The sequence below is a fragment of the Equus quagga genome, chromosome 9 (genome assembly GCF_021613505.1).
Source record: "Equus quagga isolate Etosha38 chromosome 9, UCLA_HA_Equagga_1.0, whole genome shotgun sequence".
Taxonomy (NCBI): Eukaryota; Metazoa; Chordata; class Mammalia; order Perissodactyla; family Equidae; genus Equus; species Equus quagga.
The window spans coordinates 85,131,264-85,152,978 of record NC_060275.1 but is presented as its reverse complement, the minus strand read 5'-3'; the positions used below and the strand labels follow the sequence as shown (position 1 = coordinate 85,152,978).

At 34.0% G+C, this 21,715-nt stretch overlaps 1 protein-coding gene across 1 annotated transcript in view; it reads right to left on the bottom strand.

Moving 5' to 3' along the window:
* Positions 1-21,715, bottom strand: part of HCN1 (hyperpolarization activated cyclic nucleotide gated potassium channel 1) — a 368,640-nt gene that overhangs the window by 153,552 nt on the left and 193,373 nt on the right. Inside the window, exon 3 of the mRNA XM_046672402.1 lies at positions 11,503-11,664. Coding sequence (XP_046528358.1) covers positions 11,503-11,664 — 162 coding nt within the window. The remainder of the gene's footprint in view (positions 1-11,502; positions 11,665-21,715) is intronic.

Sequence of the window (21,715 nt, the reverse complement as noted above, 5' to 3'; positions counted from 1 at the left end):
GAAGCTCTTTGGGGTCCATGAAATAGAATGCTATGGTAGGTTCAGCATTCAATTCAAGGAGAAACATGGATTTCATAACCAGCTCTCATACTATCTGCCTCTGGCTTTATGTAAACCAGGTAACAATTCTGTGAGTCAGATTTTTCATCTGCAAAATGGGAATGAAGTGTGTTTTGATTTTATTCAGAATAGATGAGATAATGCAATACATATACCTTTATACTACACCAGTGAAAATTTCTACAACGTTATATATATATATGGAGATGGAGAATGAAGGCTAGTAAATTATTCTTTTGGATAAAATATTGGACTGCAAGATATTTTATTTTCCCAATTTTAATAGGTGTCACTTGCTAGATAAAGTCTTTTTGTGAATTTTCCTCCAGCCATTTGTTGCTTAAAATTTACGAGCTAGTCTGTATTGGAAAAAATAACATATTTGAAACTTGTGGATTGGTCTTGTTATTGCTAGAGCAACTTAATGTAGTCATAGCCAATATATGATTTAAGTAATATGCTTTATCCTTCTCTATTATGGAAGTATAATTCATATTAAAGGTTTGCTGAAATGCACATTTCATTTGCAAACAAAATAACAGATTAGAATTTATTTCCATATACTTGTTCCCATAAAAGAATACGCGTCTGAGAAAGAGGAACATAGTATGTGAATTGCTTTACTTTTGCTATGAGGTAGTGTTTCTATCCAACAGAGAGAAGTCACCAGGCTGTCTTTCTTAATAGGGAGAAACAGGACGGCAAAGGAGAATCACGACACTCAGCAGACTGCTGACCTACTTCGTTATTATGACTCGCAGAAGCTATGAATGCATTTTCTTTTTTTCAGTAAAGTTACATAGTGACTTGTCAGCAAATTAGTTACCTTTTGTTAGGACTTTCAAAAAATTTTGTTAAGGCAATACATTCTATTTGGAAAAAACTCGATGATATAATAATTTCTAATTTATAGAATTTCAAATCTAAAATATATTGCCAGACCTCAAGAGAGGAGAGACATATTTTTAATTGGGAGATTTTTAACTTCATTTTTTAGTTATATTATCTCAGTTATGTTATTTCAATCATTATCTAAGTGGTTAATTGAGATTGTAAAAAAAAAGTGAAGCCATTTTAATTTTGTTGTTATACATTTGCTAGAATATCAATAGATAATAATATAATCATCCTAAGTTTCAATGTTCTACTTGTATATATGGGCTTGCATATGAATAATATGTATTACTTTTTTTTCAAATCATTTGCTCAAAATAGGACACATCATTAAACATCTCTTTCTACTCAAGGCCCCAAGCACACGTTTATTTTGACTATGTTTTTGACCTAGAAGTGACTGATCTATCTCAATCCCCACTCTTTGTTGAAGGTTTCTGATCCAAAACCAGCTGATAGTAGTTGAAAAAAATATCTCCCCATTTTGTGTCTCCCCATGCTTCAGTTCATACTCCTCATAGACTTTATCTCAATCCACACAAGGCTGCCATTAACACACCATTGTGTGAGTCAGAAAAAAACATTCTCTGGATGGCTAAATTAGGGGGGGCAAACGGTTTCTAAGAATGGCTGCATTTTCAAGTGTACAGGGCTCAGCAAGCAGAAAGACGGCAGTATTTCTCCCCTCGCCCAGAAGTCTGGGCAGCGTGTATATTTCAGAGGCGTCAATTCAAATTCATATTAAAGGCTCTTGCACGTAATTTCTTATTTCTTTAAATTAGAAAATCTAATTTTTTAAATTGAGGTCATAATAGTTTATTGCATAGTGAAACTTCAGTTGTACATAATTATTTGTTAGTCACCATATAAACGTGCCCCTTCACCCCCTATGCCCACCCCCCAACTTCCTTCCCCCTGGTAACCACTAAACTGTTCTCTTTGTCCATGTGTTAATCTTCCACATGAGTGAACTCATGTGGTATTTGTCTTTCTCTGTCTGGCTTACTGCACTTATCATACGCTCAAAGTCCATCCATATTGTTGCAAATGGGACAATTTTGTCTATTTTTATGGCTGAGTAGTATTCCATTGCATATTTATACCACATCTTCTTTATCCAATCATTGGTCACTGGGCACTTAGCTTCCTTCCACATCTTGGCTATTGTAAATAACGCTGCAATGAACATAGGGATGCATAAGTCTCTTCGAATTGTTGATTTCAAGTTCTTTGAACAAATACCCAGTAGTGGGATAGCCGGGTCATATGGTATTTCTATTTTCAATTTTTTGAGAAATCGCCATACTGCTTTCCATAATGGCTGCACCAGTTTGCATTTCCACCAGCAGTGTATGGGGGTTCCTTTTTCTCCACAACCTCTCCAACATTTGTTATTTTTTATCTTAGTGATTAAAGTCATTCTAACAGGTGTAAGGTGATATCTCACTGTAGTTTTGATTTTCATTTCCCTGATTGCTAGTGATGTTGAACATCTTTTCATGTGCCTATTGGCCACCTGTATAAGTTCTTTGGAAAAATGTCTGTTCATATCCTCTGTCAATTTTTTTTTTTTATCAGGTTGTTTGGTTTTTAATTGTTCAGTTGTGTGTGAGCTCTTTATATATTATGGAGATTAACCCCTTGTTGCATATATGATTTGCAAATATTTTCTCCCAGTTGGTGGACAGTCTTTTTGTTTTGTTCCTGGTTTCTTTTGCCTTGCAGAAGCTCTTTAGTCTGATGAAGTCCCACTTGTTTATTTTTTATTTATTTATTCATTCATTTTTTTGAGGAAGATTAGCCCTGAACTAACATCTGCCACCAATTCTCCTCTTTTTTGTTGAGGAAGACTGGCCCTGAGCTAACATCCATGCCCACCTTCCTCTACTTTATATGTGGGATGCCTACCACAGCATGACTTGACAAGAGGTGTGTAGGTCCACACCCAGGATCTGAATCAGCGAAACCCAGGCTGCCACCAAAGTGGGAAGCGTGACTTAACCACTGTGCCATCCGGCCAGCCCCTATTTTTTCTTTTGTTTCCCTTGTCCAAGTAGACATGGTATTCAAAAAGATCCTTCTGCAACTGATATCAAAGAGTGTACCACCTATATTTTCTTCTAGGAGTTTTATGGTTTCAGGTCTTACCTTCAAGTCTTTGATCCACTTTGAGTTTATTTTTGTGTATGGTGAAAGATAATGCTCTATTTTCAATCTTTTGTATGTGACTGTCCAGTTTTCCCAACACCATTTATTGAAGAGATTTTCCTTTCTCCCTTGTATGTTCTTGGCTCCTTTACCGAAGCTTAGCTACCCATAAATGTGTGGTTTTATTTCTGGGCTTTCAATTCTGTTCCATTGTTCTATATGTCTGGTTTTGTACCAGTACCATGCTGTTTTGATTACTGTAGCTTTGTAGTATATTTTGAAGTCAGGGATTGTGATGCCCCCAGTTTTGTTCTTATTTCTCAGGATTGCTTTGGCTATTCAGAGTCTTTTGTTGCCCCATATGAATTTTAGGATTCTTTGTTCTGTTTCTGTGAAGAACATCATTGGGATTCTGATTGGGATTGCACTGAATCTGTAGATTGCTTTAGGTAGCATGAACAACTTAACTATGTTTATTCTACCAATCCATGTGCATGGAATATCTTTCCATTTCCTCAGGTCATCATTGATTTCTTTCAGTAATGTCTTATAGTTTTCATTGTATAGGTCTCTCACCTCCTTGGTTAAATTTATTCCTAGGTATTTTATACTTTTTGTTGTGATGGTAAATGGGATTGTATTCTTGAGTTCTTTTTCTGTTAGTTCATTATTAAAGTATAGAAATGCAACTTATTTGTAAGTTGATTCTGCACCCTTCAAATTTACTATAGTTGCTGATTATTTCTAATAGTTTTCTGATGAATTCCTTAGGGTTTTCTACACATAAAATCATGTCATCTGCAAACAGAGAGAGTTTCACTTCTTCATTGCCTTTCTGGATTCCTTTTATGTTTTTTTCTTGCCTAGTTGCTCTGGCCAAAACCTCCAGTACTATGTTGAATAAGAGTGGTGAGAGTGGGCACCCTTGTCTGGTTCCTGTTCTCAGATGGATGGCTTTCAGTTTTTCCCCATTACGCATGATGTTGGCTGTGGGTTTCTCACGTATGGCCTTTATTATGTTGAGGTACTTTCCTCCTATACCCACTTTATTGACATTTTTTATCATAATTGACTGTTGGATCTTGTCAAGTGCTTTCTCTCTGTCTATTGAGATGATCATGTGGCTTTTAGTCCTCATTCTGTTAATATGGTGTATCACATTGATTTGACAATGTTGAACCATCCCTGTGTCCCTGGTATAAATTCCACTTGATCATGGTGTAGGATCTTTTTAATGTATTGCTATATTCGGTTTGCCAGTGTTTTGTTGAGGATTTTTGCATCAAAGTTCATCAGCGATATTGGCCAGTAGTTTTCCTTCTTTGTGTTGTCCTTTTCCGGCCTTGTTATCGGGGTAATGTTGTCCTCGTAGAATGTGTTAGGAAATGTTCTGTCTTCCTCAATATTTTGGAATAGTTTGAGAAGGATAGGTATTAAATCTTCTTTGAATGTTGGTAGAATTCTCCAAAGAAGCCATCTCATCCTGGACTTTTATTTTTTGGGAGGTTTTTGATTACTGTTTCAATCTTTTTACTTGTGATTGATAAATTATGATTCTCTCTTTCTTCCAGACTCAGTTTTGGGAGGTTGTATGAGTCTAAGAATTTATCCATTTCTTCTAGATTGTCCCATTTGTTGGCATATAGTTTTTCATAATGTTCTCTTATAATTTTTTGTATTTCTGTGGTACACATTGTAATTTCTCCTCTTTCATTTCTAATTTTACTTATTTGAGTCTTCTCTCATTTTTTTTTTTTGAGGAAGATTAGCCTTGAGCTAACTTCTGCTACCAATCCTCCTCCTGCTAACCCTCCTCTTTTTGCTGAGGAAGACTGGCCCTGAGCTAACATCCGTGACTTTCTTCCCCTACTTTATATGTGGGATGCCTGCCACAGCCTGGTTTGCCAAGCAGTGCCATGTCCACACCCAGGACCCGAACTGGCAAGCCCCAGGCCACTGAAGTCGAACATGCAAACTTAACCACTGCACCACAGGGCCGGCCCCACCTTCTCTCTTTTTTATATAGTGAGTCTGGCTAAGGGTTTGCCAATTTTGTTTATCGTCTCAAAGAACCAAAGTTTGTGAATAGTTGCTTTATGTACTTTGGTGCTCCTGTGTTGGGTGCATATATATAAGTTTTATGTCTTCTTGGCAGAGTGTCCCTTTTATCATTATATACTGCCCCTCTTTGTCTCTCATTACCTGTTTTATCCTGAAATCTACATTGTCTGTTATATGTATGGCAACACCAGCTTTCTTTTGCTTGCCATTAGCTTGGAGTATCATCTTCCATCCCTTCACTCTGAACCCGCATTTGTTTTTGGAGCTAAGATTTGTTTCCTGGAGGCAGCATATTGTTGGGTCTTGTTTTTAATCCGTCTGACCACTCTGTGTCTTTTGACTGGAGAATTCTGTCCATTTACATTTAGAGTGATTTTTGATATATGAGGGCTTAATACTGCCATTTTATCTCTCATTTTCTGATTCTTTTGCATTTCCTTTGTTTCTCATCCCATGTATTTCAGTCTACCAATTCAGTTAGGTAGTTTTCTATTATAGTTTTCTTAATTTTCTCTTTATTTCTAATTTGTGTCTTTGTTCTAATTATTTGTTTAGTGGTTACCATGAGGTTTGTATGAAAGATCTTGTAGATGAGATAGTACATTTTCTGATAGCCTTTTAAGAAAATCTAATTTTTTAATCTCTGTATCCTTTTCAGCACCTTTAGAAAGAAGTGCTATGACTGAAAGCTATTAAGAATGTAAGCACTATGAGGGCAGGGACTTCATCTCCTTCTCTACTGTATGTTAATTTCCTAAAATAATGCCTGGCACCAAGCAGGTGTTCAATAAGATTACCTAAACGAAAGAATAAATAATATACACTCATTTCATAGCTGAAGTACAGGCAAGTTATTTACCTAAAATCACAGAGGCAATTCTAGAATGTGTCTCTAAATTCAATTCTGACAGTTTCTTCCCTCCTTTTCTGCTGTCTAGATAAGTCAGGATAAGCTATGCTATGCTGTGGGTGGCAAATTAAAAGACATGTCTCTGGAGAGAAAAAAAATAACTGGAGGGTTGCAGACCAGCTTTTGAATGCTTAGACCTATAAGTGAAATATGATACCACCACTCAGGGCCCACTGACCATAACTACCACAGGGCCCCTTCCAACTGGAAGGAAACTGGAAAATGTGGAAAGTGTGTGACTATTTGGTTATTAGTAAATGTCCCTGACACATTGTCTCAAATGAAAATAAAATTGAGCAGTAATCTAGATTTTCCAATCAAATTTCTTATTTTCTCCACATAGATTTTATTAATTAGACCCTTCCAGACATTTTAGATCTCTTTTTTTCTCTGTATCCTTAGGAGGGTTCATACATCATCTTAATTTTTTTCAGGAAAATAGTTATCTTATTTACACAGAAATGAAAAGCATTAGGAGCTGATTAATTTGGACTTCATAAATTTCGAGTATGTTGTATTGCCCATGATTTGATCAAGTGATTACTTATCTTTGAAGAAATAATTTGATGTACAAATTACTAAAGCAAAACTATGCAAGGAAAAATATTTAAAATGCATAATAGAATAACTTTTTTACACATAATTTTCAAATACTATTGATAATTACCTGTTCGGTTATAAACAATTAATATTTCTTTAGCAACATATGCAAGGTTGGCATAGGATCTGTGGGTGTGCAGACACTTATAAGGCATATTGCCTGCCCTCTAGAAGGGCATCTCTCAAGATGAAATAATGCTTAGTTTCCTTCAAATCACAACAAAATAAAACGTCATAATGAATGATGCTTGAGATGGTTTAAATTATTTTGAATATGATGTTACTCAGCTGTAAGTATAAAACTAGATATGTTTCTTAGCCTTATAGCTTTCGTAAATTTAAAGCAAACAACAATTTACAAGTCAAATACTGACAAAATAATACACCAATAAACGTATCAATGTAAATGTATGGTTACGGATGATGTTGCTTGGTTGATACTAAATGATTGCATACAATGTAAATACAGTGCTGACTATTATGGTTCAAGTTTTATGTAGTTTAACAACCTAATATACATTTGTGTGCTATGTAATGAGTGACTTGGTTTTCCAACCCATTACTTCATTATGGTTATGGGGAAAATTTTGTACAACATTTAATATGGTGTCATTTAGCCCTCATTTGGTATAAATGGATCATTTACTTATCAAGCCCATAAGTTAGAATTATTTTATATAACATCTCATGGCATGACGCACTTTAACTACAAAAGCAAATCCAAACTCCCTATTTAGGGCATTCAGATGATCCTAGATTCATAGTATACTTAGGTTGAAACCTTCCAAATTGTTGTGAACATGTATCCATACCTTTACAAGATTGCTGGGAGAAAACCTGTGGACTCCCTGAGAGCAAGCCTGTAGACTTCAATTAAAGACACAATGCTCTTGGAATGTACTACTCAGCTGCAAATCTCTCTTTTTCCATTCTGTAATGTCATGTCCCAAGTTACGTCAAAACCAACATGCAAGTTCAAATGCATCATAGTTTTTATTAGTTAGATTCTTAAAATGAATATTTAATGACATTTATAATTTAAACCAAAAACCATTACCTTGATAATGAACTGCTACAATTTTAATGTGATACACCTAAAAACATAGTCACAATATAATGGGAATGACTAGATTTTCAAAATTAATTTTATTAGACATTAACTATCTGACAAACACAGGATTTACATTCAGACAGAATCCTAAAATTCAAACATTTCTTGGATGAAACAAAAGTAAGGACTACAAATGCAAAGCAAGATTAAGTCCTGTTCAAGTTGCATTTTGCAAGTCAGTATCTCCTACCTCATCAACTCAAGTCATTCACCATGGTTAGTGATTGCCTTTAAAAAATAGCATTTAAAAAGTTATCTTAGTAAGGAATTTATAAAGATTGCAAAGGAATTATCTGAGACAAACTGAATCCATTACTATGGAATGAAATGAAGGTTAGAAACAGTTAATATAAGAATAAATATATTGAACAAATTACCAGTTAAAGATATAGAATGGTTATAGCATTGAGTACGAATTTCTCATCATAGGACATATATGGAGAACTAGCTAGTGATATATAGATACAGATAAGGATATAGATATGAACGCAAATACAGTTAAAGAGGATTTAAAATATACATATAGATAAGGATATAGATAAAAATGCAAATGTGTTTTAGAAGAATTTAAAATACATATAGAGACAGAAGGATGTAGATATAAATGCAAATATGGTTAAGGAGGAATTTAAAATAACATTTAAGGATATAAATCATTTAAGAATGCAAGATATGAAAAAGAAAATGCATAAGGAATTTGCTGAACACCCAAATCTTTATCATAAATCATTTAGTATTAATGTCAAATGTCACAGCATAATTGCCAAATCTGTACTCAAGAATGACTAGTATTGTGTCCTGCATCCCTCCTGATCTAGCTTTTCAATTTTTTCTCCCCAATTTGATTTTGTTTTTCTACATCTACGTCTCATATCCGTCTTGCCAATCTTTAGTGTCAGAGCTCAAATGCTGGTTTTCAAGTGACTTTCAACACCAACTGCTGTACGTTGACTACAGGTTTCATTCTTTTGTAACTACTTTTCTTAACTGTTTTTTGCTATCTATGCAACACAAGATATTCCAATGTGATTTAGAACAGAAATTATGGAGTCAGATATGCATTCTAACCTTGGTTTTATAATCTACTACCTGTGTGACGTTAGACGATAAGTTTAACTTCTAAAATTTCCCTTTTTCTGAACTGCCAAATGGGAGGTAATAGTGTTTATCTCATTCTGCTGCTGTGAGGACCAAATAAAGCAGCACGTTTCAAAGCACAGGGCTTGTATGCGGCAAGCACGATATATAAATGTAGGGTGCTTTTTCTTATGTTGGACTTCTACTTCTCCTTTATAACTCGCTTTGTGTGTAAATACACTTTGTTTTGTTTCGTTGTGATGAAAAGTTTTCTAGAACTCAATAGCGTTAGGATAGAAGATAATATCGTCAAGGTCAAATAACACCATCGAGATTCTCTATAGACGTAAAGATTGCCTTTTTTCATGTTGTTATCTCCTTCGTGTCACTAATATTCACAACACAAAAGAATTTTTAGTCTTTACAGTTGGACATAGACTTAACTGTTTCCTACCCTCCATATTAGAGTTAAACATGGAAATAATGTTACGTAAAAGAGAATGAATATAAGAGCCAATTTCATAAGTAAACCTGCAGCCAAAAAGAAAAAGATCCAAAAGCAAATTGGAAATTCAGGGAAGGTATTATATATATATAACATCAGGATATAATAAAGGTTTGGCTATGTCAGGTTAAACACACACAAACAAGTACATGCAGACATGTTTTAAGAAAAATCATCAAGACATTAAAAATTTTTCATTGTGTGCATACCACTAGATATATTAAGTAATATATTGCCCTACATTATAATTACACAATTATATGCATTTTATGGATACCCAAAAGTAGTTCCTATACCTTTTCAATGAAGACAATTGCTATTTTCTGGAAAGATACCAAGAGAAAATTTGAAATAATAATTATTTGCAAACTTAAATATTATTTGGTGCCAATGATGAATCATCTTTTGGCAGTAGTGCTAGTGTTTTTACACTAGTCACTCAGTCGGTAGCCAGATTATAGAGCTGTTGCTTCCCCACTCCCAAATATCTTAATAGTGTCTTGCTTCCTCAGTGACAAGTAAAAGTGACAGATGTATCATTAAGGAGATTTCACAGATTTGAAAAGTGAGCTGATCAAACTCTTAGCGTTGTTTTTGAGATACAGAAAATATAGAAGATTTCTCAAGTAAACTTTTGATGATGAGTGACTAGGTTATAACAAATTACTGTGTCAGGCACTGTTGTAGGCACTGGAGATAAAGTACAGAGAAAACCAAATTTTTTGACCTAATAGAACTTACATTCTGGTGTGGGAGACACAGAAAAATATAAATAACAAATACTTGCATGTGTGTGTGTGCAGGCATGTGCATGTGTGTATTAAATTCTTTTGAGATAAAATATAAACCAGTTGGGTGATATATTAGGTAAGGTGGTCAGGGAAGGCTTCTGTGAGGCAATGACATTTAAGCAGATACGAATGAAATGAAGGAAGGATCCAGGTGAATATCAGGTCTCAAAGAAAGGAAGGAGTGAAAAGAATAAAGGAGGGAAGGAGGGAGGGAGATAGGGAGAAAAGGAGGGAGAGAAGGAAATAAGTCGGCCAGAGGATAGAAAATAAAGAAAAAAAGACCATATTTCCTAACATGTAATGTAAGCCTCTCTTTCCTTCACATACAAAGTCTGAGCTACAGTATTAGGAAAAAAAACAAATCTATTTTCTTAAGAAGTCTGTGTCATTTTTACATTAATAAATTAAGAAATTAATAATAGAACAGTTTGGGAAAAGAGAAGATATCTGATTTATGCTAAAGTTAAAATCTTGTGAAAGTTACATAAAATTTATCTCCCATAAAATGTCACACATAAAAGAATTCTATTCTAATGAAGTTAATTTAAACAACATTTCATTAAATGTAATGTAACTAAAATGTAACGCAAGAAGAAAATACTAAAACTTACCTATAAACATTTGCGATTATAGGTACTTATGAACAAATATTTGTGAATATATACTTTAGAAATATTTGCTATTGTTTCAATTCCTTTGTGAGTGTTGCACTATGTAGATCAAAGCATATACTCTTAAAATTAAATGTGAATATGAATATATCTAACTATGGGAATCAAAATTTATATTTCACAATTTTTATATTTACATATCTTTCAAGGTGGATTTTAAAAGCTATCTTTTCCATGAAATATTCCCTAGAAAGAAGCACTATCTGAAATATCACTGCACATCATAACATATCTCATTTGCATTTATACTGCTACACGTGTCTCTGTATGTTTAACAACGCCTAGAACTGCATGTCTTTAACATAGTAAATGCTAGAATCAACTTGAAAGAAAGATGGAGTTATTCCAAGCAGTAGGCATTTTTAAAAGAATGTTGTTCTATGGTTATGTATGTTTGTGTGTTAGTTCGTGTACCTTTGAAATAAAATGTGTCAACATACACAGAGTAAGATATCTAAAAACAGATGCTGTAACATATACATCCCAGGGACATTTCATGTGAATGAAACTTAGCTGTAGAGAAAGAAACAACATCTGATTTTATATCATGGAAGTAAAATTAAGTCGTCTCTAAACATTTATGGAGGAGAAATTAGATCATTCTAACATAAATACTTAGAACTTTTTGGCAAAACTTTGAAGATGCGGAGTAGAAAATAATACGAATTACTTACAACCATTTCATTTAGAGACACCCAGCAATCTGGTGGGAAATCCTGCAGGAGCGGCACTAAGAACTGAAGACAGCCATCCCAGTGACATAGGAGGAGCATCATGCCGATGAGGTTAAAAATTCTCACTACCGCACTGGCAAGGTCATACGTCATGTGGAAAATCTGTTGACCAAAATATAAAATCAGTTCTTATAATCAAATTTTTTAAAGTCAAGAATACTACCAATGTCTGTAGGCATTGACATTACGTAGTGTAAGTCAGTGATTTAATAAAAATATGGGAAGAAATTTTACAAATACAAACAGGGATTACTTTTCTTTACCTCTACATTGAGGCCTGGCACTCCATTTTATGAGTATTACAGCCAACTGTGAGTTCTCCACGGGAACAGAGGTAACATGAATACATTAAATGTTTTGGTCATGTTTTAAAGAACAGTGGTTTTGCCAGTAGTTTTCACATGTTGTCCTTCTGGGCATTTTAGCAAAGTTGCTTTAAAATATGTTAACAAATTTGACAGATGATGGGTACCGTCTTCTCTGTTTCTCATCCCCTGTTAAGTTAATGGATTTATTGAAGGACCAAGAAAATAACCCAAGGACTGAAAAGCATTAGAAAAAGAAGTTTAATCAGAAACTACTAAGGTGGAGAATTAATTGCAGCTAACTTTGTAGCTAGATGAGTGGAGGGACTTCTTTTATTGTGTATACTGCACATGAAAAGTGGCCTTTGAGGTAAAAGTTCCGTGAATTTGGTTAAAAAACAATTGTGCAACACTTTTTAAAATTAAAATTGTTATTTCCATCTATATTATTTGTATGGTACAAGTTTCCCCTTTCTACAAAACTTTCTTATTTATATTTTCGGAAAATCCAATATGATAGGTAAGATTATTTCAGAAAGCACAAAAATTATTGCAAATCAACATCCTCCATCAGAATTTTAGAAGTGGAAACTTACATAAAGGTTTATATCTATAACTTCTCATCCATCTAGTTATTACAAGAAGTAGAATCAGAACCTGGATCCTTTCTTTAGCAGCTCATACATTACATCACTCTCCCACTGCTAATGTGGTTTCTGCTTTTATTTCAAGCAGTCTAGAAAAACAAAACCCACTTGGGAGGACAACTACATTCTAGAATGAAAGGTTGTTTTAACTTGTTAAAAGACTACTAAGTCAATAATTAATAAATATGCATAAATATACAAAGACACAACACGTTGAGATATGTGGAATCACATTTTGTATAATTCACCAAAATAATGGTCTATTTTTGAAGTAATGAGGACACTATGAATTGAGAAATTATCTAAGAAATAGAAAAGAACCCACAAATTTTAAATTTAGATATAGAAACTAAATCTTTATAAAGAAACTTCTATAGTTCTTAAGAGATGCATACTGAAGTATGTCAAGGTAAGTTGACAGGACGGTTGGGACTTTGCTTTTATAAAGTCACCGAATGTGTACTTAATTAAGTGCTTTTCACTTTGATACCTTTCTATTAGGTATTAATTCTTTTTTTCAGCAATCTTCCTTTTTGACATAGTAATTACAGTGAACAAAAAAAAAATCCTTCTTTGTGGGAACATACACACTGTTCTGAACTTCTTTTAAAAGTTAGATTGGGGCCTTAGATTTTAAAGGCAACAGATCACTCATTTTGACATTCAGACAGCTATACACATAGCAATATATTTTAAAGCATTAAGAATTTTATTTTCCTCTAAATTATTTTTTAATTTGCTTTTGTATTTGGCAAACTCACAGAAAAGTCCTTTTGATGTTATTCCCTTTAATATTTTTTTGGTCACTGAATTTGTAAATAAAAATTGTACCAACACTTTAATCAATAATTTTTCATTAAAAATAATACAGCAAAACGTAATTTAAAAGCTTTTTACTATCAAAGTGAGAAAAGAAAATCACCACGGATTTAAGAATTTTTTGTTTAGTAATAGAATTATATATTTATATCTAAGTATTTCCTGACAAAATGGTTCAATGTGTCTTTTGGATAAGAGTTGCATTGTTGGGAAACAGAGTATAGTTGTAGAATGTAAACTTCTGAATCAAACAAGAAACTAATTATCTTCAAACTTGATTATTTGAAGCAAACAATATCTGCAATTCTCTGCCAAAGTCTTTAAATTATAAGCACACAGGCTGTAACCACCATTTAATTATCAGACTTTATAGAGTGAAGTCTGGGATGTTAAGAGAATTAGGGCCCATTCTTAGTACAGCTGACTTTTATGAATCTTCTACTTTCTTTTTGAGAAATTCGATTCTTTTCTTGAGATCTTAAGGAACTATTTACTGAATTAAGATAACATATGCTAACAGTTATTCACCAATTCCTTTAAGAAAACCCTATTATTTCTGAAATATGTCCCAGAGAAACACAACCACTAGTTTCATAAATGATATAAGATCTTTCATAACATATTAGAAACACATTTTTTTTATTTTGCTTCCATGTGATTACTCAACTCCTATTGTAACAGGATAATCCCTAGAGGTAAGCCTATTCTCTACCCCATGTCCATTCCCAACCTCACAACGTTAGTATACAGAACTAGTGCTAGATTTATATACTAACTCTACCAAATCAGGAGTGCTCAGGAATAGCTCCCATAATTAATTTCATAAACAGTCTCCCTTTTGGTGTTTAACATTATGTATTTAAAATTGATCTCGTTTTTTGGAGCTATCCTAAAATCTAACTTTGGAAGAGGCACTAGCAAGTTGGCACTAGTTAATATCAGAGGCTAATTTCAAATAGTGGAATCCATCCTGATTTATCTACCCGACAAAAGAACATCATAATGTATGAGTATTACATTTGATGCATACATGAATGTATATAGCGTCTGGGCCCCAAGTGATTATCTCTTGAGCTCTTATAATTAATACACTCTGGCAGGCATAATCATTACATGTGACTGGTTGCTAGATTATTAACGGCCCTGTTAAAACCTTGCTCATGGAAGATTTGGAGTGAGAAGACTACTGCCTTAGAGAGCACATACATCTGTAGATAGTCACGCTAATCAAAGAAGGAAACATCCAATCTAATTTATGCATAGCCACAACTTCTTATTGTCTAAGGGCAGCTTGTAGGATAAATCTAAGTATGACTTGACTCAACTTACTGATCAGGCAACCGATACCATTGATTAATATTTTCAGGTTTTTTCCATCTCTGAGGTGGACATCCTTAAGAGATAAATTCTCTTGTAAATCAATTATCTTAATGCTACTGCTTGCAAACCTGACTTCAAAAACAGCACCATAAATTGTTATTAAATGAATGAATGAAAATATTGCAAGGATTTCACAATGATAGCATAAGTCATCTTTTATGATCTTTAGAGTGTGCAGCTTTTACTTCTGTGTTTTAAACCAGGGAATGAAAAAAAAAACTTTATTATTTTCTATCTCCTAAATAATCTGACTTGAACCCTGATTTGAGTGCTCAGAGTGTAGGTAACAGAAAGACAGGCTGTTCTGACCCACTAGCAATATGCTTTTAAGTGGTCCTTATAAGAGTCAACTGAAAAAAAGAATTAAAATAAGTTTTTAAAGCACACCCTCATTTTTACTTTCACCAAAAACTAGACTACAAAATATGTCAGTGGAAGGCACAATGTTCAGTTCAGAACATTATGTTGTTCGTATGACTTCAATGAAAGGAAATGTCTGGTCACAAATTCTCATTGAAGTCTTTTTGTAATAGTAGAGTTCCAGAATTCTGCCGAGTTGGAGTTCAATAACTCCGGATAGGATAGCTAATTAACTTTCCAAAACTGAAGAATGTTCTGAGTAAGAAAATTTAATTCAGAATCCCACAGCCTGTCCTCATATTTGCATAACTGTTCACCACAAGTATAATTTTTCGTAATATTTTTCCCAGGAGCAATGCATATTCCATGCTGTTTTTAAAAGGTCAAATCCCAAACTGTGCTGTATGGCAGACATCCATAAATTAGCTGAGTTCCTTCGAAATGCCCGCCACCTTCTTTCCTGAGAAACCAGATTCAGGGCTCTCTCAATCTAATAGCACCTATGAAATCAGCGGGCCTTAACCTATCCTTAACTATTTGATCTATTATGCTTTACCTAACCACAAAAATCGTCAAGAGTAATTTAAGACTTTTCGCAGCTTGTATTCATCCGCCCTTAGTCTTTGACTTCACAAATGGGAATCATTTCTAGGCTAGGTTGCTTCCGCGGTCTCGATATTGACTTAAGCCTTGGACTACACCTTCAAAATTCTTATCAAAGTGATATTCAGAGAACCAAATGGGTCAGAAATGGCTCTTTTGACAGAGAATTTTCTTATTTTTAAGGTGTAAAACAGGGTTGGGGTCTTTCATTTTTCTTCATAAATCTGTACCTGCACCTACAAAAATGTTATATATCTTTTAGATGGAGTGTCTATATGCCATGTTGATACAGAAGACAAGAAAACAAACATTTAGTTTCTCAGTCTGTTTCACAGCTATCAGATATCCAGCATTCAATATGTAGTAGTCCCAGTCAATGACAAAATAAATATTTTAAGAGCCCTATTGCACTTTCTGCAATTCTTATCTTGAAAATGATCCAGGTTATATTACCACGCTTTAGGTACAAAGTGCAAAAGGTTTTACTTGGTTTATGAGAGAAGAGTGCTCTTCATAGTAATTTCTTTGAACAATGACCAATGACTGCAATCCTTGGACTAATTTTATCAGTTCCCAACTCTATCTAGGATCTCATTCAGAATGTCCAGTCCTTCAGAAAACCATAACCTTCAGAAAAGTCAAACATCTGGGCCTCTCATCTCTATCAGCTTCTGTAAATAGTCAAAATGCAATTATCCCCTCCCCAACTTCGCAGACCTATTGACAGATCCTCATGCTGTTGAATGCTTTTTTCTGGATTCTTCTCTCCACTGTCCTTCCAAAACTCCTCCTACATTGTCAATTAACTCTCGTAAAACCTCAGCCTCATCATAAAATTCTTCCTCTCCTCTGCTTTTCCTGAGACTTATGACTCCCCTTTCCCCTTTCCCCAAAGACTCAGCTTCTCTGGTACTTTCTCAAACAGGGTCGGTTCAATTCTTTTAAATTTCATAAGCCTTAGGTTCTCATGCAGTGCCCTCATTTTCCAAGCTCCCGTTTGCCCCTCTCAGACACTTATTTGTCCACCTGTATAAAATAATTCCTTCTCTTTAGTGCTCATTCTATTTGGCTATTCTACACATGACTTTCTCTCATTTCTGGCATCTAACAACCTCTCAGTTCCACACACCACACATCTCCATTCATTAAGAACTCTGTATTTTTCCATTGCCTTTTCTCTGCAAAATATCAACTTCTGATTAATCAATCAGCCACTTCTATACCCGAGCTATTGAAGATTACTGGAGACGAAACTGTAGATTGTGGCTACTAAAAAATTTTAAATGATAGCAACCTTGTTTGAGACCCTTGGCTGTGGTCTATTAATTTCCCTATTCCTAACATCATCTATCCTATATTTTTTCCTCTCTTCTACTTCCCCAAGGCCCTTGACTATCCTGCTCACTCTCAGCTTAAAATTTTACCTTCTCCAGAAGAAAAACTCTTACGTTTGAATTCCTTCAACTCTGACCCCTCATACATTCAAACAAAAATGCACCTGCACCTTTTCTAAGTGGCTTTTTCCTAGTATCAAAAGATGTGTCTTTTATTCAGAATGAATCCCTGTCAACTTTTCGTTATCAGTCTGATATTTTTTCTCCTCTAGGAACCTAAATAATTAGTCCAGAGGTCCTCAATCTATGGTGAAAACCAACTCTCTCCCCTCTCATCTGTGGACAGACACTTCTGTAAGTACAGTACAAATGAACTAATACAAAAATGAAATTTAAAAACCAAGACATATGTAATACAAAACTACTGCTTATGCTCCTGGATATAGTGGAAATATCAAATTACTATAATTACTTGATTACTTTCTCTTCAGATTCGTTAACCTCTTCTATACTAGCTTTACCCCAAATATTTAGAAAAAATAAAATTACTCCATTCCTCAAAAACATTTTAAGTTGAAAAAGAATCTTCATTTCCTAATTTTTTTTTCCTTCGTAGTCTTCTCAGTTTAGCTTATCAAAAATACTCTCCTCATGGAACTTTGAGACAGAGAGAGAGCTGGCCTGCCCTAGAGGGTAAAGTAGTTTTCTTGTCACAGTTATATGTGCAAATTGCCATCTGGTGCAAAATTTTATTTCCTGAAGGATGTACATTTCTTGGCTACTCTGTGCCTCTGTCACTCTCCCCTTTCCCCACATATGAGAGGAATGTGATGATATTTAAGGCTGACTTCATGTCCCCAAATGGGGGATTGAAACTTAAGAAAAAATATACATCTATTTGAGCATGCTTCTTCAAGTGGCACAGGTATCATTGGGACTATAGAGAAAGATAGATCTTATTACATGATTCTGCAGTAAACTAAACAGTACTTATATAGTCATAACAACTACATATTTATAGAATTATAGTTACAGAACAGAATGCACAGGTTCTCAATCATGGTTGTCAAAAAACAGAGTACAGACAGATGTGGATGTGTTATTTTGATCATGTCCATGTATTTCTTTAAGGAACATAAATATATGTATAAAATAAAAAAGGAAGCGATTTTAGGTATTCTAGTTGTAAAAACATTGTCATGTTTCTTAACAAGGTAAAAGAGATCTTGACTATTCCTTAGAATTGATGACTTTCTTTCATTACTTTGCTACTGTATAATGTATCAGCCATTTGTAATCACACATGTGTTTACATAGGATTTTAATTCCATATACCTAAACATTTAGCAAAAGTATGTATTTATGCAAAATTGCTCTTTATTTAGCTTTACTATCTGAGAAAAATCAAAGATCATGAGTTACTAGGGAAATATAAGAAAAATTGGAAAATATTATAATATGGATTCTTTGAACATTTTTGGTAGAAAACAATGATAGGAAACACTTATAAACTGGAAACTTATAAACTGGAAAAGTAGAAACCTTAAAAACTAGGATGCACAATGCTTGGTGATACAGAGTTGATGCTCAGCAAATGTTTTTTCTCCAACAGCAGTTACTCAACTAACAATGAATTTGTATAAATGGGTCAATGCAGATGAGTATCCAACTGAGAAGAGCCATTTCTACTAAGCTTACTCATTTTCCCTTGAATTTCAAGTCATTACAAGCTGACAATTAGGAATAGGTCAGAAACAAAAATGCTTAGGATAGGTTGCGTTTTTTTTTTAACTGAATGTACCCAAATCTTCACATTTTTTAAGTACCTTAGGAAAGAGAAGTATATCTTTTTAATTTTCATGAGGACTATGTGGTATAACAGAATATCTGTTTATTGGACAGTGCCCTAGAAAAGTGAAAGAGCAAGAATAACCCCATGTGCTTAATTTACTTTAGAAAGTAGCTTACACACTGGGAAAGTCAAATTACGAATGAATATTGAAAATGACCCCACAAAGAAGTGACTTTAATAGACTAGAACTCTGGAACAAATGAAATTAATTAAAATTAAACAATTTAAGGTCACTGTTCCTCTATTATAAATTTAAAACGGATGTAAATATGGACAATCTATACAAATTGTGCAACTACCTGAATATTTAAATGAGGAAAATATGACCACATATTTTATGATGGATCTTTGAACTTTATTTTAATGATAGTTATGTGAAGGCTATTTGATGCTTACCACACACGTAATTTCAGGATTAAGTCCGCACTAATATTTCTTGATTTTATGAAATGTTTTTTTCTGAAGACTTTTTTTGCAAATCTCATCTTGAAAAGTCAAAATAAAATTTTTAAATCTTTTTAAAAATGAAAAAATAATATTCTTTTTTATTGTCTATTTACATAGTAAAAAATAATAATCAAGAAAACAATATTAAGTGGCTACACAAATGTGCGCGTATGTGTGCTTGTGCATATGTGTGTGTGTGTGTAGAGAAAGAGGGTGTAAAGTCAAGCTAATAACACATTAGCAATATTCTATGAATTCTGCATACCTCTTTTGAATGAATTTCAAATGATAGTTCCATAACATTGTGTTTTTTGGAAAGGATTAGGGAATAATTCATTGTAGAAATAAGATAATGCTAATAATAATCTGATTTTTATCTTTATAGTTTCATGTTCATCTTTCGTTCGGGTTTCTCTCTTGTGGATAACTGCTGTCTCATCAGATTTGTAATATGTTGCACTCTCCAATAAGTACAAATTTAGTTAGCTCTGCATTTTGAGCTACAAACAGTAAAATTATTCTAGCTTTTGTTACTAGTTAATTTCCTCAGCAAACAAAACCAATCACATGGATTTACGCTTTTTGAAGGGCAAAAATACGCCATAGAACGGAATGGAGAAATGTACCTAATCTTGGTAAGAACAGATATTTTACTTCAGAGACTTCATCTTGTTAATTTGTATTTTAAAATTCATCTTAGTAATGAACACTGTTAAGATAGAGAGAAGGCTGCTTCAGTGTACAAGCTCTGGTTACAAAACTATAAAGCAAACAAAGCAGAGGATGTTTAAACTCATTTTATGTACTCCATAAATTGTTTTCCTGTAGACAGTCTCTTGCAGATATTCTATAGTCAATAAATATCTATTGAATTGCTTTGAAATTACCAAGTAAGAATAAGACATATTTTTTCATTCCATTCAGATATCATCCAGAAAGAATTTTTGTACTAACACTCAGTTAACCAGATTCTATTAAACTGTCCCTGAGACATGCATAAAATGCGTAATATATTTTGGTGGTCTCTTGCTAATAAATTTTTTAAGTATATACACAAATAATACTATGTATTGTTATCTCCTCCATTTTCTATAAGAAAAAAATGCACTTCAATGTTTTTGGTCTCATATTCATGAACTTTGTTAAATTCACAACTGATAGATGTTTGGCATCTTAATCCTTTTCTCTTTTTCTCTTTTTTTGGCTTAAGACATTGAAAATTGCAGCATTTGTAGTATGGTAAAAATCTTTAAAGTTTAGTCATACGTTTGCATAGAACATTAAATTGTTAGGTACATTAGACAAGTTTTCAAATTTTTGAGTAATTATTTTGTTAATCTTAGAGATAAATAACCAAGTTAAGGGGCCGGCCCGGTGGTGCAGCGGTTAAGTTCACACATTCCACTTCAGTGGCCTGGGGTTTGCCAGTTCAGATCCAGGGTGCGGACCTAGGCACCGCTTGACAAACCATGCTGTGGCAGGAGCCCCATATATAAAGTAGAGGAAGATGGGCATGGATGTTAGCTCAGGGCCAGGCTTCCTCAGCAAAAAGAGGAGGATTGGCAGCAGATGTTAACCCAGGACTAATCTTCCTCAAATAAATAAATAAATAACCAAGTTAACATGAAATAAAAAGACAGTAAACAAGTTTTTGCCATGTAAGGACTCAAAAAAATTGCCTATTAGGAACATGCATAACTTGAAATCAGGAAACGAGGTTCTAGTCTCTACTTTGCATAGTTTCCAAAAACTTGCCTTAGCTTCTCAACTGAAAGAAAAGAGAAGGAGTAAAATGACCTCTGAAGTACATTCTACATGTAGAATTCCTTAATACCCTTTACTTCAGAAATGAAAGGAATGATTTTCAAAAGTGAAAACACAGGGAAGCCAACAACACACACACACATTAATTGGAAGATAAACCAGAGGTAAATCACTATTTTGTATAAGTAATTTCCTCAAACCTTTGTTGATAAAACAAATAAATAAAAATGTAATATTAAAGCTAGTGGTAGTATAAATATGAGGTAAAATGAAATGTGATAGAGGCAATTATATTTGGATGAACTGCACAATGTCTTTCTCAACATCCCCGGCCTCTTCTCATCATTTACAGTCTAGAAAAGCCATGTGCCGTGATAAACCAGCACACATCACCATTTGCCAAAAGAAGTCAATAGGAGAGATAAGAAAAAAGAAAGCTGCCTTCTGAAAAAACTGTTAAGATGAAAACAATGCTTCTTCATAATTTTTTAGACGTGGCCATCAAGAGTTACGTCATGCATTGGCATGCCATCTTGTTACTCTGGCCAGATGAGCCAGTCAAGTTTGAAATACCAATTTATTTAAGTGGATGTGTGTCAGAGATGCTCTGGGAAAAAATGCAGTGCTGTTTCACTGTCTTGG